The sequence below is a fragment of the Stegostoma tigrinum genome, chromosome 47 (genome assembly GCF_030684315.1).
Source record: "Stegostoma tigrinum isolate sSteTig4 chromosome 47, sSteTig4.hap1, whole genome shotgun sequence".
NCBI classification, from domain to species: Eukaryota; Metazoa; Chordata; class Chondrichthyes; order Orectolobiformes; family Stegostomatidae; genus Stegostoma; species Stegostoma tigrinum.
The window spans coordinates 7,352,067-7,372,267 of record NC_081400.1 but is presented as its reverse complement, the minus strand read 5'-3'; the positions used below and the strand labels follow the sequence as shown (position 1 = coordinate 7,372,267).

Genomic DNA, 20,201 nt, shown 5'->3' with positions numbered 1-20,201 from the left:
ACCGATGATTGGCGTATGAGGTGAGAAGCTGCTGCTTGAAGGTTGCACTTTAACTCTTACTTACATCTGCAATGTAACCGGCTCCCTCATCTGTGATGTGATTAAAGCTGAGATTTAATGTTATTACAGTCTTGTTCATTTTTTTAATTGTAGAAAGCGCCTCTCCAATTAACTTTGCTCCTGCATCATCAATCTTGTTGTTTCTCAGAGTTAGATTTTGGAACCTATGAAGTAATACACTTTGATGTCAGGCACAAGACCATGGGGGCAATTCATTTAGATTCCACCTTCCAAACCCATGACCTCTACCCCCAGGAAGGTCAAGGGCATCAGACCCAGGGGAACATCACCTACACAAGTTCCCCTCCAAGCCCCCACTGCTTGCAAGCCCGACTTGGAAATATATCAGCCGTTCCTTCAGTGTCAAAATCCTGGAGCTCCCTCCCTAATGGCACAGTGCGGGTGTCCTGACACCACACAGGGAGGGGGGACTACAGCGATGCAAGCTAGCGGCTCACTCTCACCTTCTCAAGGGGGCAATTAGGCAATGTTGGCCGACCCAGTAATTTGCAAATTCACTGAAAGAATAAATTTCAAAAGCAAACATATGTAATGGGGGTCAGTCTGAGGGAGCAGGCACTGTCGGAGGGTCAGTGCTGAGGGAGCGGGCACTGTCGGAGGGTCAGTGCTGAGGGAGCGGGCGCTGTGGGAGGGTCAGTGCTAAGGGAGCGGGTGCTGTGGGAGGGTCAGTGCTGAGGGAGCGGGCTCTGTCAGAGGGACAGCGCTGAGGGAGCGGGCACTGTCAGAAGGTCAGTGCTGAGGGAGTGAGCACTGTTAGAGGGTCAGCACTGACGGAGCGGACACTGTCGGAGGGTCAGTGCTGAGGGAGTGGGCACTGTTAGAGGGTCAGTGCTGAGGGAGCGGGCACTGTTAGAGGGTCAGCACTGAAGGAGTGGGCACTGTCAGAGGGTCAGCGCTGAGGGAGCGGGCACTGTCAGAGGGTCAGCGCTGAGGGAGCGGGCGCTGCCGGAGGGTCAGCGCTGAGGGAGTGGGCACTGTCAGAGGTTCAGCGCTGAGGGAGCGGGCACTGTCAGAGGGTCAGCGCTGAGGGAGCAGGCACTGTCAGAGGGTCAGCGCTGAGGGAGCGGGCGCTGCCGGAGGGTCAGCGCTGAGGGAGTGGGCACTGTCAGAGGTTCAGCGCTGAGTGAGTGGGCACTGTTAGAGGGACAGTGCTGTGTTGTGGATCCATGTCTGTGTCTGATTGTTTAGGCAGTAGCATCAGAGTGAATCCCTGTGCCGTGTCCTGGAGGAATTATGGAATGGCTCGCAATGTTAGTACTCACTGACTGTCTTCACTCAGGAGCTGATGATAGGGTTGCCCAGCGATGGGATTACCATCCAGTACCACTGACCTGCAGAGACCGGAACATTTAGGGTCACACCTCACTGGGCCATTATTCTGAGATGTAGTGCGGTACCACCCAGAGCAACGACAGAATTTCAAGACGTATTCAAATATGCAAAGTTCCCCAATTTACCTGCATTCTGAGACCATCTGGCAGTGAGCATGGATCATACTTCTGTAGTTAACAAAAATTATTGTAAACTACTGTAAGCCATAAGGATAAAAGTCTGCTAAACTCTAATCCCCCCTTTAAACTCTCCCCTCCACACACACACACACACACACACACACAAACCCACACCCACGCACACACAAACACACACACACACACACACAAACACACACACACACACACACACACATTCACACACACACATTCACACACACACACACCCACACACACACATTCACACACCCACACCCACACGCACACACACACACCCACAAACACACCCACACACACACCCCCACACACACCCCCCCCACACACACACACACACCCACCCACACACACACGCGTGCGCACACACACCCACACACACACAAACACACACACCCACACACACATACACACTCACAAACACACACACCCACACACCCACACGCACACACACACACCCACACACACACACACGTGCGCACACACACACCCACACACACACACCCACACACACACACAAACACAAACATACACTCACAAACACACACAAACACAAACATAAACACACACACACACATACACACACACACACAAACACACACTCTCACACACACACACACACATACACACACACACACACACAGAGTTATGGTAAAGATACGTTATTGGTAAAGATAATCTGCCTTTCTTTAGCCTTAAAGAGGCTTTTATTGTAGAGACCAGACAGAGCTTCTGAGCTGGAGTTGATCTGAAATTCTTCTGTGTATCTTGTTCACAGCCCCAAGCAGCTCAGCCACCTGAGAACCAATCACATAATTGTTGGCAGGCAGAAGGCCTTTGCTGTTGGTAACTGGTCACTCGCTCACAAACCAATCAGCCACTTGTCGCCAGCCAAAGCTCCATTTGTACACAGCCCCATGGTTCCAGTTTATCTGCAAACACTGCTGTAACTAACAGCTGTGTAAACAGTGCTCACTATGAAGATCAGGTAATTTGCTTTCATGTCATACAGCAATCCTTGCAATCCCCAGTTTTGAAAGCTCTTTTTTCATTTCAATCCACAATTTAAAAATGCAAAATACATTAGTGATTCAATCTATCCACTCCATATGACCCTCTCACCCAGCGTGAGGCTGCTACCTTGGTGAGACACCCCATTCTCCTGGTGAGACACTCTCCCCCAGTGAGACTTCTTCCCTCCGAGTGTGACCCATGAGTCCCCTTCCCTCCCACATGAAACCCCAGTGAGAACCCTTCAGACAGTGCGACCCGTCCTCCAATGAAATACCCCTTTCCCAAAGTCAATTGTTCTACCTGCCCCGCACCCCACCCCCCCCAGCCCTGGTGTAACCTCAGAGAGACTACCCCTTGCCACAGTGGGACCACCTATCCCTCTGTGACACACTGTTTGAATTTGATCTCCTGGCCCAGTGTGAGACCTGAACAAGTGGGAGCACTACCCTGGAGTGAACCCTGTCTTAGTGGTACCCCTCTCTGTTTGGCCCCTCCCCCATTGTGACGACTGCCCAGAGTGACCTGCCCCAGTGCAAGCCCTGGCCCAGTGTGACCCCCTGCTCCATGTGACCCTTTGCCCCAGTGTGACCCCCTGGCCCTGTGTGACCCCTCGCCCCAGTGTGACCCCTGTCCACTTAGTGTTGGTCATGGAGTAAAGCTGAAGCCTGTGATGTTTGAAGCTGGGGGTCATTGTGAGTTTGGATTGCTTCAACATTTTCATCACCTCCAGCAGCACGGTGGGCTCAGTGGTTAGCACTGCTGCCTCATGGTGCCAGGGGCATGGGTTCAATCCCACCTTCGGGTGACTGCCTGTGTGGAGTTTCCACGTTCTGCCCGTGTCCACGTGGGTTTCCTCTGCGTGCTCCAATTTCCTCCCACAGTCCGAAGATGTGCAGGTTAGGTGCCTGGTAGCGCCCAGGGACGTGTAGGTTAGGTGTGTTAGTCAACGGAAATGTAGAGTAGGGAGACGGGTCTGGGTGGGATGCTCCTCGGAAGGCCCATGTGGATTTGTTGGGCCGAATGGCCTGTTTCCACACCATAGGGATTCTATGTAACCCCCCAGTCCACCATGCAGTGACCTGCCACTTACTTGAGGGAGAAGCACTGTCGCAGGATAACGAGGAATGCTGCAAAGGTGGTTTCTGTCAGACCCACGTTCCACAGGCTGCAAGAGAGAGAGGGAGAGAGTGAGAGAGAGAACACCGTCAGAGCTAAGGACATCCTCCTGCTCCTTGGCCAAGGATTCAGTTCCCCCAGCACCCTAACCACATGCAGGCAGAGGGGATTCATTTGGAATGGCAACATGGACAGCACAGCTATGGTGGGCTGAAGGACCTGTTCCTTTGTTGTACCTTTCAGTCACCTTCCCATGTAATCACAGGCAGTTTAACACTTGCCCTTTCGCCTCCTCCCTCCTCAGTGCCCTTACACACCTTCCAGCTGAAGCAGCGTTTCACTTAGACCTCTTTTTCCCAATCTCATCTACTTGATTTTGTGCTCCCAGCACAGTCTCCTTTAACATCTGGGGAGACCGAGCTCCGGCTAGGTAACCACTTTGCAGAACACCTCCACTCTGTCCATAGAAATGACCCTGAGCTCCCTGTCACTTGCTCTTTCAATAAACCATCTTACTCTCATGCTGCAGTGTTCCAATGAAACATGTCATAGGTTCAAGGAACAACACCTCATTTTCCAGTTAGGCACTTTAGCACTCAAAGTTGAATTCAACGACATCAGAGAATGGACAGTGCCCTCTATTTTGATTATAACTCTTTTCCCACCTCCCACTCTCCTCCAGCATCATGTCTACATTTGGTTCCCTCACAGCAAATCTGACCTATTTTCTGCTCTTAACACCCATTTCACATCTCAATCGCTCCTTTAGCACCATCGGTACTCCCTCTGTTTTTTCGCCCGGGCACCCTCACCGCCTGCTCCTCCCCCAGCTCTGTCAATGGCAGAAATCCCATCATTTTCCAATCCCCTTTCAGTTCTAAAGAATAATCGCATCAGACACGAAATGTGTCTTTCTGGTGGAGCTTCCGAAACAGCCAATGGCAGAGCAGTGCGTACCGCAAGCATTTCCCAAATGTAAAAGATGGGGTTCAATTTTTAAGACTAAGGCTGTCGTGCTGGATTCTGCAGGCAGCAAGAAGAGTTCCCTCCTGTTTATACAACAGCTCCCCTCAATACCACTGAGAGTGGGATGAAATCAGCCTAGGCACTATGCTCACATTCCGCATTAGAGTCCACCTACTTGACAGTGTGCAGGTTGCTGAGTGCAGGCAGGCACTTCTGGAAGATGAAGATGTATCTCTGATCAATCATCCAACCTGGAAGAGAGGGAACAGAAGTGTTATTCCAACCCAGACTCACATCACATGACACCAGATTATAGTCCAACAGGTTTATTTGAAAACACTAGGTTTTGGAACATTGCTCCTTCATCAGGTTTCGAGTCACAGAGTCGAACAGTATAGAAACAGACTCTTTGGTCCAACCCCTCCATGCCAGTCAGATAGTCTTAATTAATCTAGTCCTCTTTGCCAGCATTTGGCCCATATCCCAAAAGTGCTGAATGAACCTAAAATGACTGGCTGACCCCCTCCTGTTAAATCTTTAATCAGTTAGAAAGGAGATGCTGGTTTCGAATGATTAAAATGCAAATCCCAGAATTTCCTTCAAGTGACTGCCCCAAGATAACTAAAGGTTTTATCAGTGTATACTGGATGTGACATCTCAACTCAGACAATGCATTTTAAGTGTGAGGCCTTGTTTAGAATCTGTCTGCGTTTTAACCTGGAGTCAGTCTGATTTTATTTCCGAAGCAGGAATTTACAAAATGTCCCACTGACTGACTGTGTCAACAAATTGTGTGCTTTTTGACCTAAATAGAATGTATCTGCAAATACAACTGCATCCCATAGATATATGTGTGTGTGTGTGTGTGTGTGTGTGTGTGTGTGTGTGTGTGTGTGTGTGTGTGTGTGTGTGTGTGTGTGTGTGTGTGTGTGCCTTTGAGAGAGTGTATCTGAGTATAAAGGAGTATATGTGTGTGAGAGAGAGGGTGTGTGTGTGTGTGTGTGTGTGTGTGTGTGTGTGCCTTTGAGAGAGTGTATCTGAGTATAAAGGAGTATATGTGTGTGAGAGAGAGGGTGTGTGTGTGTGTGTGTGTGTGTGTGTGTGTGTGTATGAGTGTGTGTGCGTGCCTTTGAGAGAGTGTATCTGAGAATAAAGGAGTATATGTGTGTGAGAGAGAGGGTCTGTGAGAGTGTCTATGTGTGTGAGTGTGAGTGAGTGTGTGAGCGAGTGAGGGAGAGAACATATGTATCTGTGTGTGTGTGTGTGTGTGTGTGTGTGTGTGTGTGTGTGTGTGTGTGTGTGTGTGTGTGTGTGTGTGAGAGAGAGAGAGAGAGAAAGTGTGAGTGTGCGTGTGAACCTACAACACAGATTACACGGAGAGATAATGGGAACTGCAGATGCTGGAGAGTCCGAGATTACAAGGTGTGAAGCTGGATGAACACAGCAGGCCCAGCAGCATCTCAGGAGCACAAAAGCTGACGTTTTGGGCCTAGACCCTTCATCAGAGAGGGGGATGGGGAGAGGGAACTGGAATAAATAGGGAAAGAGGGGGAGGCGGAGCGAAGATGGATAGAGGAGAAGATAGGTGGAGAGGAGAGTATAGGTGGGGAGGTAGGGAGGGGATAGGTCAGTCCGGGGAGGACGGACAGGTCAAGGGAGTGGGATGAGGTTAGTAAGTGGGAAATGGAGGTGTGGCTTGAGGTGGGAGGAGGGGATAGGGAAGAGGAAGAACAGGTTAGGGAGGCGGGGACGAGCTGGGCTGGTTTAGGGATGCAGTGGGGGGAGGGGACGAGCTGGGCTGGTTTTGGGATGCAGTGGCGGAGGGGGAGATTTTGAAGCTTTTTGCCATCAGACCTCTCGCACGGTCCCCAATCAGCTCGTACGCCAACTCTACAGCAGGCACCACAACCTTGAAATCGAGGTGGAGTCCATTTTCTCAGCTTGTGCTCAAGATACGACAACGCATCTCCCAGAAACCGCCAAATAGACGAGGCAACAGGACTACACCACTACATGCACACCAAGAACAAGAAACTGGAGAAAGCTGGGATCACCAACAGCAGTAACCAAGCCTCCCCTGGTACCACAGTACCACGACAGGGAAGATCCATTGTCAACTCATCTGATCGCACCCTTCAACCAAATGAAATCAAAGTTCTCAGCCGAGGGCTCAGTTTCTGCTCCACAACCAAAATGGACCGCAATGGTCTTGCAGCAGACACAGAGGAATTCATCTGGTGAATGAGGCTCTGGGAATTCTTCCAAGATGTCAGCAGGGAGCCCCCACGAGACAACCAACAAACCGGATCAGTTGACAGAGAGATCGATCATGGAGTGACCAAAGAAGGAGTTGGATTGGGCCCCTCCGGAAGGCCGCTGCCTGAGGGTCAACAGGTATGTTCAAGCTGCCAGGAGATGCGCTAACGCCAGGTTCATCAGCCACACTCACAAGGCAGTGTAAAACATCACCCAGGCACGACGCAACGCCACCCATTTTCTCAAGATCAATCTCAACATTGTCATCAAACCAGAAGACAAAGGAGGAGCCATTGTCATACAGAATGGAATGCACTACTGCAAGGAAGTGTATTGACAGCTGGACAACCAGGAATACCACAGTCAAGTACCTACCGCTCCAACCAGGGAACGCACCTGTGAACTCAATAGACTGGTCACCACTTTTGATCCGGTCCTGCAGAGTACCCTACACACTCTCAGCGCGTGTATTTCCCGAGCAGGGGATTTCTACTACCTTCCGAAGATACACTAAGCCAATACACCTGGATGTCCCATCGTATCAGGCAATGGGACCCTGTATGAGAACCTCTCTGGTTATGTCCAGGGCATCTTAAAACTCATTATACAAGGAGAACCCCAGCTACTGTCGCAACATTACAGACTTCTTACAGAAACTCAGCACCCACAGGTCAGTCAAACAAGGAACATTTCTCATCACAACAGGCATTTAAGCACTCTACACCAGCATCCCTCACAATGACAGCATCGCTGCAACAGACACCGTACTCACCACCAAAGGCCAATTTCCAGATGCCATCCTATAACTCATCCACTTCATCCTTAACTGCAGCACCCTCACCTTAGACAACCAGTTCATCATCCAAACACACAGGGGGCCAGATTTGCTCCCCAATACACCAACATTTTCATGCACAGGTTCAAACAAGACTTCTTTGCTGCACAGAACCTCTGACCAACATTATACACCAGGTACATTGGCAACATGGACTCATGGTGAAGAATCACTGAAGCAACTACATCGCAATGTCAGAGATTACAAAGTCTGAAGCTGGATGAACACATTGCAATATCGACAAGTTTCATCCGAACATAGAGTAACACAGACTACTCTTGAGAATCACTCTCATAGTTGGACACATGCATCTCCATCAGGGACAGACGGCCCAATACATCACTCTACCACAAGCCTATGGGTAACCTCACAAAGCTGCACTTCTCCAGCTTCCACCCTAAACACATTAAAACAGCTATCCCCTACAGACAAGCCCTAAGCATACCCAGGATCTGTTCAGATGAGGAGGAATGTGTCAGACACCTAAAGATTTTGATGATGCCCTCATAAAAACGGGTATGGTGCTCAACTCATCGATCGCCAGTTCCAATGCGCCACAGTGAGAAACCTGAATGACCTCCTCAGAAGACAGACACAGGATATACCTGGTAGGGTGCCCTTCACCATTCATTACTTCCCAAGAGCAGGAAACCTATGCTAAGTTCTTTGCAGCCTTCAACACATTATCAATGACGATGAGCACCTCGCCAAGACCTTCCCTACTCCCCCACTTCTCAAGTAAGCCTGTTGGACTATAACCTGGTGTCGTGTGATTTCTGACTTTGTCCAACCCTGTGCAACAGCGGCACCTCCACGTTACGACATTTCAGCAGACAGAGATAGATGATAGCGTGCCAGGGAAAAAGAGAAGCTGACGCTGGGGAAGCACAGGCGGGTGGAACGGAGTTGGCTGTGCTGAGCTGAAATCAGCCCATGTCATGACAGGATCTGGTGTGTGGGAGTGGATAAAGGACATGGAAGGAGGTATCCGGGCCCTAAAATGAAAGAACTTGATATGGAGTCCTGAGGCTGTAGGGTCTCAAAGCGAAATATGAGGTGCTGTTCTTCCAGCTTGCGCTGAGCATCACTGGAGCACTGAAGCAAGCCTGAGACAAGGATGTTGGCCTCTCAACACGGAAGTGGTAGTGCCAATACAGTGTGGAGCTGGAGGAACACAGCAGGCCAGGCAGCACCAGAGGGGCAGGACAGTCAACGTTCCGGGCCTAGACCCTTCATCAGGAGTCTTAATGGAGGGTCTAGGCCCGGAACGTTGACTGTCCTGCTCCTCTGGTGCTGCCTGACCTGCTGTGTTCCTCCAGCTCCACACTGTATTGGCACTGACTCCAGCAACTGCAGTTCTTGCTGTCTCCAACACGGACGTGGCTGTAACCAGAAGAAGCTTGGGGTCATTTTTTCAATCCAAATGCAGGTGTTTCACAAAGCAGTCATCTCGTCGGCCCTTTTGTCTCCCCAGTGTTAGAGCAGCAAGCAGCAAAGGTAGGACATGATAGCACTGGGGAGAGTGCTGAGGACATTTGTCAGAATGCGGAAAGGTTTGGTTTAATGTGTACAGACTGGATAGACTCGGGCTGTTTTCCAGCAGTGAGAGTTGAGAGGGGACCTGTTAGAGATGTATATGATTAGGAGGGGCACGGGCAGGAAGATACGTCTTCCATTACTGGAGTCTGCAGCGTGCACTGCAGAAATTTACCGACGACCCCTTCCATCTAGAAGGACAAGGGCGGCAGGTACAATGGGAGCACCACCCCCGTGTAAGTTCCCCTCCAAGCCACTCACTGGAAATATCTCGCTGTCCCTTTAATGTCGTTGGGTCAAAATGCTGGAATTCACCGTGGTCCACAAGGGCAGCTCACCACCACCTCCTCGAGGGCCACGTAGGGACTGGAAATAAATGCTGGCTAGCTGGCGATGCCCACATCCCATGAGTAAATAAATAAGTGCAAAAACAGATTTGGTTGAGAAGAAAGTTGAAGAGAAGTTTTATTTTTCCACCCAGCTGGAGATGCGTGTCTGGAATTCACTGCCTGGTGGTTGTGTCAGGAACTCTAGTAAGATTGGAGCAGGATGGGTCAGGAGTTGGAAAACAGAGTGAATATCTGGCAGCTAGTGCTCAAATAATGGGGTGAATTGCCCCTTTCTAGACTGTAAATGTGTCAATGAAGTAATCCGAAAGGTGCTGTCTAAGGACCCTTGGGGAGTCGCTGCGCTGTATCTTGTGGGTGGTACACACTGCTGTGACGGAGCGTCAGTAGTGGAGGTTTGTGGTGCCAATCAATTGGGTTGTTTTGTCCTGGATGGTGTCAAGCTTCTTGAAGGTTTTTGGAGATGCACCCTATCCAAGCAAGTGAGGAACATTCCATCTGACTCATGACTCGTGTGTTGTCATTGGTGGGGTTGGTAGGGCATAGGCTCCCTCATCTGTGGAGATCCCTTGCTCCACTGTGCCCCTCTATTAGAACCCCTCAGAATGCCCATCCTGTCCACCAATTTTAAATGTTCACATTCCACTGGCCCTAACTGCTATAATTCCTGACCAAAGCTCATACTGTTGGACCATACGCCAAGGAGCTACATAGTCTCAGGCCCACTGCTGTCTCTGTCCGAAACCTACCTCGGATATAAATGGCCTTCACCTGCTTCGGGTCATCGTTCTCCAGCTCAACTTGTACACTGGGTCTGAAGAAGGAGATCTGATCTTTCAGAGGGGGAGCAGAGGAGACGTCCGAGGGAGTCAAAGATTCCATCTCGTCAACTGGGAGGCAAGCACAATACAAAGTGTGACATGCAACAATAAATAAGCAGAATTCTACACAAACATATATCACTCCCGTACGCATGTACAGAACCCTGCTCCTGCACACATCCTGTTCCCACACACAACCCCTCTGTTGTACACATGGACACACCCTGCCCCACACATATATACACATCCAGTGCCCAAGTGCATGTCTCTGGTCCTGCTCTCCAGTACACATGTATCCCTGCCCCACCCTGCTTTAGTACACACGCATCCCGCCCCGATCCTGTACACACCCTTACTCTAGTAAGCCCGTGCCCCGCACCCTGCCCACATGTACCTCTACACACGCGCACACACGCGCACACACGCGCACACACGCGCACACGCACGCACACACGCGCGCACGCACGCACACACGCGCACACACGCGCGCGCACACGCGCGCGCACACGCGCGCGCACACGCGCGCGCACCACGCGCGCGCACACGCGCACACACACGCGCACACACACGCGCACACACCCACGCACACACACGCACACACGCGCACACGCACGCACACACGCGCACACACGCGTGCGCACACACGCGCACACACACGCACACACACACGCGCACGCACACACACGCACACACACGCACACACACACACGCACACACACGCGCACACACGCGCGCACACACGCGCGCACACACGCGCACACACGCGCACACACACACGCACGCACACACGCACGCACACGCGCACACACACGCGCACACACACGCACACACACACGCACACACACGCACGCACACACACGCACGCACACGCACGCACACACACGCACACACACGCACACACACGCACACACACGCACACACACGCGCACACACACGCACACACACACACGCCAGATGGTAAACAATCACTTACACAGTCCGCTGACTGCGATTCCTGGATGTCGCAGAGTCACAATTGGCATCTCCAGGATCTCCAGTCGGTTACAAATTTCAATGAAGTCATGCTCCAGGTGCCCAGTGCACACGTAGTCCTCTACAAAAATACAGAAGAAAACACCATTCCGAACTGTTTAGATTAGATTAGATTCCCTACAGTGTGGAAACAGGCCCTTCAGCCCAACAAGCCCACACTGCCCCTTGGAGCATCCCACCCAGACCCATCCCCCGATAACCCTCACACTCCTGAACACTACGGGCAATTTAGCATGGCCGATCCACCTAGTCTGCATATCTTTGGACAGTGGGAAGAAACCGGAGCACCCGGAGGAAACTCACGCAGACACGGGGAGAATGTGCAAACTCCACACAGACAGTCGCCTGAGGCTGGAATCGAACCCGGGTCCCTGGTGCTGTGAGGCTGCACTGCTAACCACTGAGCCACCGTGCCACCCCAGTTATAAGGAGAGCATTAGCAGCTAGGAAAATGTGGGGTATATCGGTGTGTTACAGTGAGGGGTGTGGGGTATATCGGTGTGTTACAGTGAGGGGTGTGGGGTATATCGGTGTGTTACAGTGAGGGGTGTGGGGTGTATCGGTGTGTTACAGTGAGGGGTGTGGGGTATATCGGTGTGTTACAGTGAGGGGTGTGGGGTATATCGGTGTGTTACAGTGAGGGGTGCGGGGTATATCGGTGTGTTACAGTGAGGGGTGTGGGGTATATCGGTGTGTTACAGTGAGGGGTATGGGGTATATCGGTGTGTTACAGTGAGGGGTGTGGGGTATATCGGTGTGTTACAGTGAGGGGTGTGGGGTATATCGGTGTGTTACAGTGAGGGGTGCGGGGTATATCGGTGTGTTACAGTGAGGGGTGTGGGGTATATCGGTGTGTTACAGTGAGGGGTATGGGGTGTATCGGTGTGTTACAGTGAGGGGTGTGGGGTATATCGGTGTGTTACAGTGAGGGGTGCAGGGTATATCGGTGTGTAACAGTGAGGGGTGTGGGGTATATCAGTGTGTTCCAGTGAGGGGTGTGGGGTGTATCGGTGTGTTACAGTGAGGGCTGTGGGGTGTATCGGTGTGTTACAGTGAGGGATGTGGGGTGTATCGGTGTGTTACAGTGAGGGGTGTGGGGTGTATCGGTGTGTTACAGTGAGGGGTGTGGGGTGTATCGGTGTGTTACAGTGAGGGGTGTTGGGTATATCGGTGTGTTACAGTGAGGGGTGTGGGGTGTATCGGTGTGTTACAGTGAGGGGTGTGGGGTGTATCGGTGTATTACAGTGAGGGGTGTGGGGGATATCGGTGTGTTACAGTGAGGGGTGTGGGGTATATCGGTGTGTTACAGTGAGGGGTGCGGGGTATATCGGTGTGTTACAGTGAGGGGTGTGGGGTGTATCGGTGTGTTACAGTGAGGGGTGTTGGGTATATCGGTGTGTTACAGTGAGGGGTGTGGGGTGTACCAGTGTGTTACAGTCAGGGGTGTTGGGTGTATCGGTGTGTTACAGTGAGAGTGTTGCGCAGCTGTAACATTGGTAAATATGCCTACTCACTGGCTCAGAGGCACTGCGGTCAATATTGACAGCCCTGAGCCCTGACCTGGTGCCTCCATTTCCCTCATCCCACCCACTGTTAGGAACCCAACCACATATTGCTCAACAAATCCATTCCCCTCCCCTCCCCTGCCCTCTGGTAACCAACCCTCCTGAATCCATGTTCCCCTCCTCCCCCTGGTAACCAACTCTCCTCCCAGTGGGGAATGGTTTCTCCCTCGTTCACCTGTATTGAAACCTGTCCGTTTGTGATGTGGAACAGCTCAGTTCACAATCTGCCCCCTTCACCCTCGCTGCCTCTCAGGGGAACTGAATTGTTTGTGTTTTGGTCAATGACCTTTATTTACCAGCAGTTTTTGGGCCCTCTTCCTCTACCGGGGTGACTGGCTTCTCTTTTATCACTTTCTCTACTTTCTTCCCCATCGTCACTTTTGTCAGCGCACTGAGGAGATAGACAGAAAGATCACTCAGACACAAGGACAACCAGAAGTACCTCTCCATCAACCTCTTCATCTCCTTTTCTATCACTCTCTCAATCTCTCCATCCACCACCCCCATCTCTATCAATCTCCGTTGCCTCCCGCCCGCCACCACTATCTCTCCATGATTCTCTCTGACTCCCTGGCCATGTCTCCATCAATCGCTCCATTCCCACTGCACTATCTCTCCATCAAGCACACTCTCACCGCCCCCATCCCTCTCTCGATCTCTATCCCCACTCTCTACCCTTTCTCACTCTCTCACACTCTAGTCCTTCCTCTCTCCCTTGCTATCTCTCTAGACCTTCCTCTCTCCTTCTCCCCTCCCTGTCTCCCCCTCTCCCATTCACTCTCTCCTTCTCCCACTCTATCCCACACTCTTTCCCACCCTTCTCTCCTCTCTCTGTCTCTCTCTCTCTATCCCTGTCTCGATCTCTGTCCTTCACTCCATCTCTCATCATCTATCCCTCCCTCCCTCTCTCTATCCCTCCTTCCACCTTGCTCTATCCATCCGTCTCTCTCTCTCTCTCTCGATCCCTCCCCCTCCATCTATCTTTCCCTCCCCCTCTCCCTCCATCTATCTCTCCCTCCCCCTCCCGCTCCATCTATCCTCCCCTCCCCTTCTCCCTCCATCTATCCTCCCCTCCCCCTCTCTCTCCATCTATCTCCCACTCCCCCTCCATCTATCACCCCCTTCTGCTCACACTCCATCTATCTCCCCTCCCCCCTCCATCCATCCATCTCCCCCTCCCCCTCCCCCTCCATCTATCTCCCCCTCCCCGTCCATCTATCTCCCACTCCCCCTCTCCCTCGATCTATCTCCCCCTCCATCTATCTCACCCTCCATCTATCCCCCCTCCACTCCATCGATCCTCCCCTCCCTTCTCCCTCCATCTACCCTCCCCTCCCCCTATCCCTCCATCTATCCTCCCCTCCCCCTCTCCCTCCATCTTCCCCTCCCCCTCTCCCTCCATCTATCCTCCCCTCCCCCTCTCCCTCCATCTATCCTCCCCTCCCCCTCTCCCTCCATCTATCTCCCCCTCGCACTCTCCCTCCATCTATCTCCCCCCTCCCTCCATCTATCTCCCCCTCCCCCTCTCCCTCCATCTATCTCCCCCCTCCCTCCATCGATCTCCCCCTCCCTCCATCTATCTCTATCTCCCACTCTCCCTCCATCTATCTCTCTCTCCCCACCTCCCACCATCTATCTCTCCCTCCCCACCTCCCACCATCTATCTCTATCTCCCCCTCTCCCTCCATCTATCTCTCTCTCCCCCTCTCCCTCCATCTATCTCTATCTCGCCCTCTCCCTCCATCTATCTCTCTCCCCCTCTCCCTCCATCTATCTCTCTCCCCGTCTCCCTCCATCTATCTCCCCCTCACCCTCCATCTATCTCTCTCCCCCTCTCCCTCCATCTATCTCTATCTCCCCCTCTCCCTCCATCTATCTCTCTCTCCCCCTCTATCTCCCGCTCTCCCTCCATCTATCTCTCTCTCCCCATCTCCCTCCATCTATCTCTCTCTCTCCCTCTCCCTCCATCTATCTCTCTCTCCCTCCATCTATATCTCTCTACCCGTCTCCCTCCATCTATCTCCCCCTCTCCCTCCATCTATCTCTCTGCCTCCCCCTCCATCTATCTCCCCCTCTCCCTCCATCTATCTCCCCATCTCCCTCCATCTATCTCCCCATCTCCCTCCATCTATCTCCCCATCTCCCTCCATCTATCTCTCTCTCTCCCTCTATCTATCTCCCCCTCCCCCTCTCCCTCCATCTATCTCCCGCCCTCCCTCCATCTATCTCTATCTCCCCCTCTCCCTCCTTCAATCTCTCTCTCCCTCCCCCTCCATCTATCTCCCCCTCTCCCTCCATCTATCTCTCTCTCTCCCTCTATCTATCTCTCTCTCTCCCTCTATCTATCTCCACCTCCCCCTCTCTCTCCATCTATCTCCCGCTTTCCCTCCATCTATCTCTATCTCCCCCTCTCCCTCCATCTATCTCTATCTCCCCCTCTCCCTCCTTCTATCTCTCTCTCCCCCTCTCCCTCCATCTACCTCCCCCTCCCCCTCTCACTCCATCTACCTCCGCCTCCCCCTCTCCCTCCATCTATCTCTATCTCCCCCTCTCCCTCCTTCTATCTCTCTCTCCCCCTCTCCCTCCATCTACCTCCCCCGCTCCCTCCTTCTATCTCTCTCTCCCGCTCTCCCTCCATCTATCTCTATCTCCCCCTCTCCCTCCTTCTATCTCTCTCTCCCCGTCTCCCTCCATCTACCTCCCCCTCCCCCTCTCCCTCCATCTACCTCCCCTTCCCCCTCCATCTATCTCTATCTCCCCCTCTCCCTCCTTCTATCTCTCTCTCCCCCTCTCCCTCCATCTATCTCTCTCTCTCCGCCTCTCCCTTCATCTATCTCCCCCGCTCCCTCCTTCTATCTCTATCTCCTCCTCTCCCTCCTTCTATCTCTCTCTCCCCCTCTCCCTCCTTCTATCTCTCTCTCCCCCTCTCCCACCATCTATCTCTCTCTCCCCCTCTCCCTCCTTCTATCTCTCTCTCCCCCTCTCCCACCATCTATCCCTCTCTCCCCCTCTCTCTCCATCTATCTCTCTCTCCCCCTCTCTCTCCATCTATCTCTCTCTCCCCCTCTCCCTCCTTCTATCTCTCTCTTCCCCTCTCCCTCCTTCTATCTCTCTCTCCCCCTCTCTCTCCATCTATCTCTCTCTCCCCCTCTCCCTCCTTCTATCTCTCTCTCCCCCTCTCCCACCATCTATCTCTCTCTCCCCCTCTCCCTCCATCTATCTCTCTCTCCCCCTCTCCCTCCATCTATCTCCCCCTCTCCCACCATCTCTCTCACCCCCTCTCCCTCCATCTATCTCCCCCTCTCCCTCCTTCTATCTCTCTCTCCCACCATCTATCTGTCTCTCCCCCTCTCCCTCCATCTATCTCTCTCTCCCCCTCCCCCTCCATCTATCTCTCTCTCCCCCTCTCCCTCCATCTATCTCTCTCTCCCCCTCTCCCTCCATCTATCTCTCTCTCCCCCTCTCCCACCATCTATCTCTCTCTCCCCCTCTCTCCATCTATCTCTCTCTCCCCCTCTCCCACCATCTATCTTTCTTTCCCGCTCTCCGTCCATCTATCTCTCTCTCCCCCTCTCCCACCATCTATCTCTCTCTCCCCCTCTCCCTCCATCTATCTCTCTCTCCCCTCTCCCTCCATCTATCTCTCTCTCCTCCTCTCCCACCATCTATCTCTCTCTCCCCCTCCCCCTCCATCTATCTCTCTCTCCCCTCTCCCTCCATCTATCTCTCTCTCCCCCTCTCCCACCATCTATCTTTCTTTCCCGCTCTCCGTCCATCTATCTCTCTCTCCCCCTCCCCACCATCTATCTCTCTCTCCCCCTCTCCCTCCATCTATCTCTCTCTCCCCCTCTCCCACCATCTATCTCTCTCTCCCCCTCTCCCTCCTTCTATCTCTCTCTCCCCCTCTCCCACCATCTATCTCTCTCTCCCCCTCTCCCTCCTTCTATCTCTCTCTCCCCCTCTATCTCTCTCTCCCCCTCTCCCTCCTTCTATCTCTCTCTCCCCCTCTCCCACCATCTATCTCTCTCTCCCCCTCTCCCTCCATCTATCTCTCTCTCCCCCTCTCCCTCCATCTATCTCCCCCTCTCCCACCATCTCTCTCACCCCCTCTCCCTCCATCTATCTCCCCCTCTCCCTCCTTCTATCTCTCTCTCCCACCATCTATCTGTCTCTCCCCCTCTCCCTCCATCTATCTCTCTCTCCCCCTCCCCCTCCATCTATCTCTCTCTCCCCCTCTCCTCCATCTATCTCTCTCTCCCCCTCTCCCTCCATCTATCTCTCTCTCCCCCTCTCCCACCATCTATCTCTCTCTCCCCCTCTCTCCATCTATCTCTCTCTCCCCCTCTCCCACCATCTATCTTTCTTTCCCGCTCTCCGTCCATCTATCTCTCTCTCCCCCTCTCCCACCATCTATCTCTCTCTCCCCCTCTCCCTCCATCTATCTCTCTCTCCCCCTCTCCCTCCATCTATCTCTCTCTCCTCCTCTCCCACCATCTATCTCTCTCTCCCCCTCCCCCTCCATCTATCTCTCTCTCCCCCTCTCCCTCCATCTATCTCTCTCTCCCCCTCTCCCACCATCTATCTTTCTTTCCCGCTCTCCGTCCATCTATCTCTCTCTCCCCCTCTCCCACCATCTATCTCTCTCTCCCCCTCTCCCTCCATCTATCTCTCTCTCCCCCTCTCCCACCATCTATCTCTCTCTCCCCCTCTCCCTCCTTCTATCTCTCTCTCCCCCTCTCCCACCATCTATCTCTCTCTCCCCCTCTCCCTCCTTCTATCTCTCTCTCCCCCTCTCTCTCCATCTATCTCTCTCTCCCCCTCTCCCTCCTTCTATCTCTCTCTCCCCCTCTCCCACCATCTATCTCTCTCTCCCCCTCTCCCTCCATCTATCTCCCCCTCTCCCTCCTTCTATCTCTCTCTCCCCCTCTCCCACCATCTATCTCTCTCTCCCCCTCTCCCTCCATCTATCTCTCTCTCGCCCTCCCCCTCCATCTATCTCTCTCTCCCCTCTCCCTCCATCTATCTCTCTCTCGCCCTCTCCCTCCATCTATCTCTCTCTCCCCCTCTCCCACCATCTATCTCTCTCTCCCCCTCTCCCTCCATCTATCTCTCTCTCCCCCTCTCCCACCATCTATCTCTCTCTCCCCCTCTCTCCATCTATCTCTCTATCCCCCTCTCCCACCATCTATCTCTCTCTCCCCCTCTCCCTCCATCTATCTCCCCCTCTCCCACCATCTATCTCTCTCTCCCCCTCTCCCACCATCTATCTCTCTCTCCCCCTCTCTCCATCTATCTCTCTATCCCCCTCTCCCACCATCTATCTCTCTCTCCCCCTCTCCCACCATCTATCTCTCTCTCCCCCTCTCCCTCCATCTATCTCTCTCTCCCCCTCTCCCTCCATCTATCTCTCTCTCCCCCTCTCCCACCATCTATCTCTCTCTCCCCCTCTCCCTCCATCTATCTCTCTCTCTCCCCCTCTCCCACCATCTATCTCTCTCTCCCCCTCTCCCTCCATCTATCTCTCTCTCCCCCTCTCCCTCCATCTATCTCCCCCTCTCCCACCATCTATCTCTCTCTCCCCCTCTCCCTCCATCTATCTCCCCCTCTCCCTCCATCTTTCTCTCTCTCCCCCTCTCTCCATCTATCTCTCTCTCCCCCTCTCCCACCATCTATCTCTCTCTCCCCCACTGCCTCCATCTATCTCCCCTCTCCCACCATCTATGTCTCCCTCCCCCTCTCCCACCATCTATCTCTCTCTCCCCCTCTCCCTCCATCTATCTCTCTCTCCCCCTCTCCCACCATCTATATCTCTCTCCCCCTCTCCCTCCATCTATCTCTCTCTCCCCCTCTCCCTCCATCTATCTCTCTCTCCCCCTCTCCCTCCATCTATCTCCCCCTCTCCCTCCATCTATCTCTCTCTCCCCCTCTCCCTCCATCTATCTCCCCCTCTCCCTCCATCTATCTCTCTCTCCCCCTCTCCCTCCATCTATCTCCCCCTCTCCCTCCATCTATCTCTCTCTCCCCCTCTCCCTCCATCTATCTCCCCCTCTCCCTCCATCTATCTCTCTCTCCCCCTCTCCCTCCATCTATCTCCCCCTCTCCCTCCATCTATCTCTCTCTCCCCCTCTCCCTCCATCTATCTCTCTCTCCCCCTCTCCCTCCATCTATCTCTCTCTCCCCCTCTCCCTCCATCTATCTCCCCCTCTCCCACCATCTTTCTCTCTCTCCCCCTCTCCCTCCATCTATCTCCCCCTCTCCCACCATCTATCTCCCCCTCTCCCACCATCTATCTCCCCCTCTCCCACCATCTATCTCTCTCTCCCCCTCTCCCTCCATCTATCTCTCTCTCCCCCTCTCCCTCCATCTATCTCCCCCTCTCCCACCATCTATCTCCCCCTCTCCCACCATCTATCTCTCTCTCCCCCTCTCCCTCCATCTATCTCTCTGCCCCCTCTCCCTCCTTCTATCTCTCTCTCCCCCTCTCCCTCCTTCTATCTCTCTCTCCCCCTCTCCCTCCTTCTATCTCTCTCCCTCTCCCTCCTTCTATCTCTCTCTCCCCCTCTCCCTCCATCTATCTCTCTCTCCCCCTCTCCCTCCATCTATCTCTCTCTCCCCCTCTCCCTCCTTCTATCTCTCTCCCCCTCTCCCTCCTTCTATCTCTCTCTCCCCCTCTCCCTCCATCTATCCTTCCCTATTTCCCTATTTCTTTCTATCCGACATTTTACCTTTCGGCGTTTCCTTGGAGACGAGTCGCTCCGCTTGTGCTCGAGGGGGCGGGGTTTCAGCTGGAGTGGGCGGGGTTAGAGCCGTGCGGCGTGTGATTAGTGCTGGGGGGCGGGATTAGAGCCGGAATGGGGTGTGGTTAGCGCTGGGGGGCGGGATTAGAGCCGGAATGGGGTGTGGTTAGTGCTGGGGGCGGGATTAGAGCCGGAATGGGGTGTGGTTATTGCTGGGGGCGGGGTTAATGCTGGTTCGCCCTGACGGGGGGGCAGCGGGTAAACCTCACGATGGGGGCGTGGTTAGTGCATGGGGCGGGGTTCGAGCCTGACAGGGCGGGGTTAGTGTGGGAAGGGCAGGGCCTGTGAGGGAGGCAGATTCCCAAATTGCTGGAGAAACTCAGTAGTTCAGCAGCATGAGTGGAGAGAGAG

The 20,201-nt window shown here is 53.3% G+C and overlaps 1 protein-coding gene across 1 annotated transcript in view; it reads right to left on the bottom strand.

The window, feature by feature from the left end:
• Positions 1–19,833, bottom strand: part of lrrc71 (leucine rich repeat containing 71) — a 79,291-nt gene extending 59,458 nt beyond the window's left edge. The window contains exons 1-8 of the mRNA XM_059643008.1: positions 19,779–19,833; positions 13,350–13,444; positions 11,430–11,549; positions 10,385–10,525; positions 4,837–4,912; positions 3,670–3,744; positions 1,344–1,412; positions 65–224 (exon numbers count right to left, since the gene is read on the bottom strand). Of these exons, the coding sequence (XP_059498991.1) occupies positions 65–224; positions 1,344–1,412; positions 3,670–3,744; positions 4,837–4,912; positions 10,385–10,525; positions 11,430–11,549; positions 13,350–13,425 (717 nt within the window). The 5' untranslated portion in view covers positions 13,426–13,444; positions 19,779–19,833. The remainder of the gene's footprint in view (positions 1–64; positions 225–1,343; positions 1,413–3,669; positions 3,745–4,836; positions 4,913–10,384; positions 10,526–11,429; positions 11,550–13,349; positions 13,445–19,778) is intronic.
• Between the last annotated feature and the right edge of the window lie 368 nt (positions 19,834–20,201).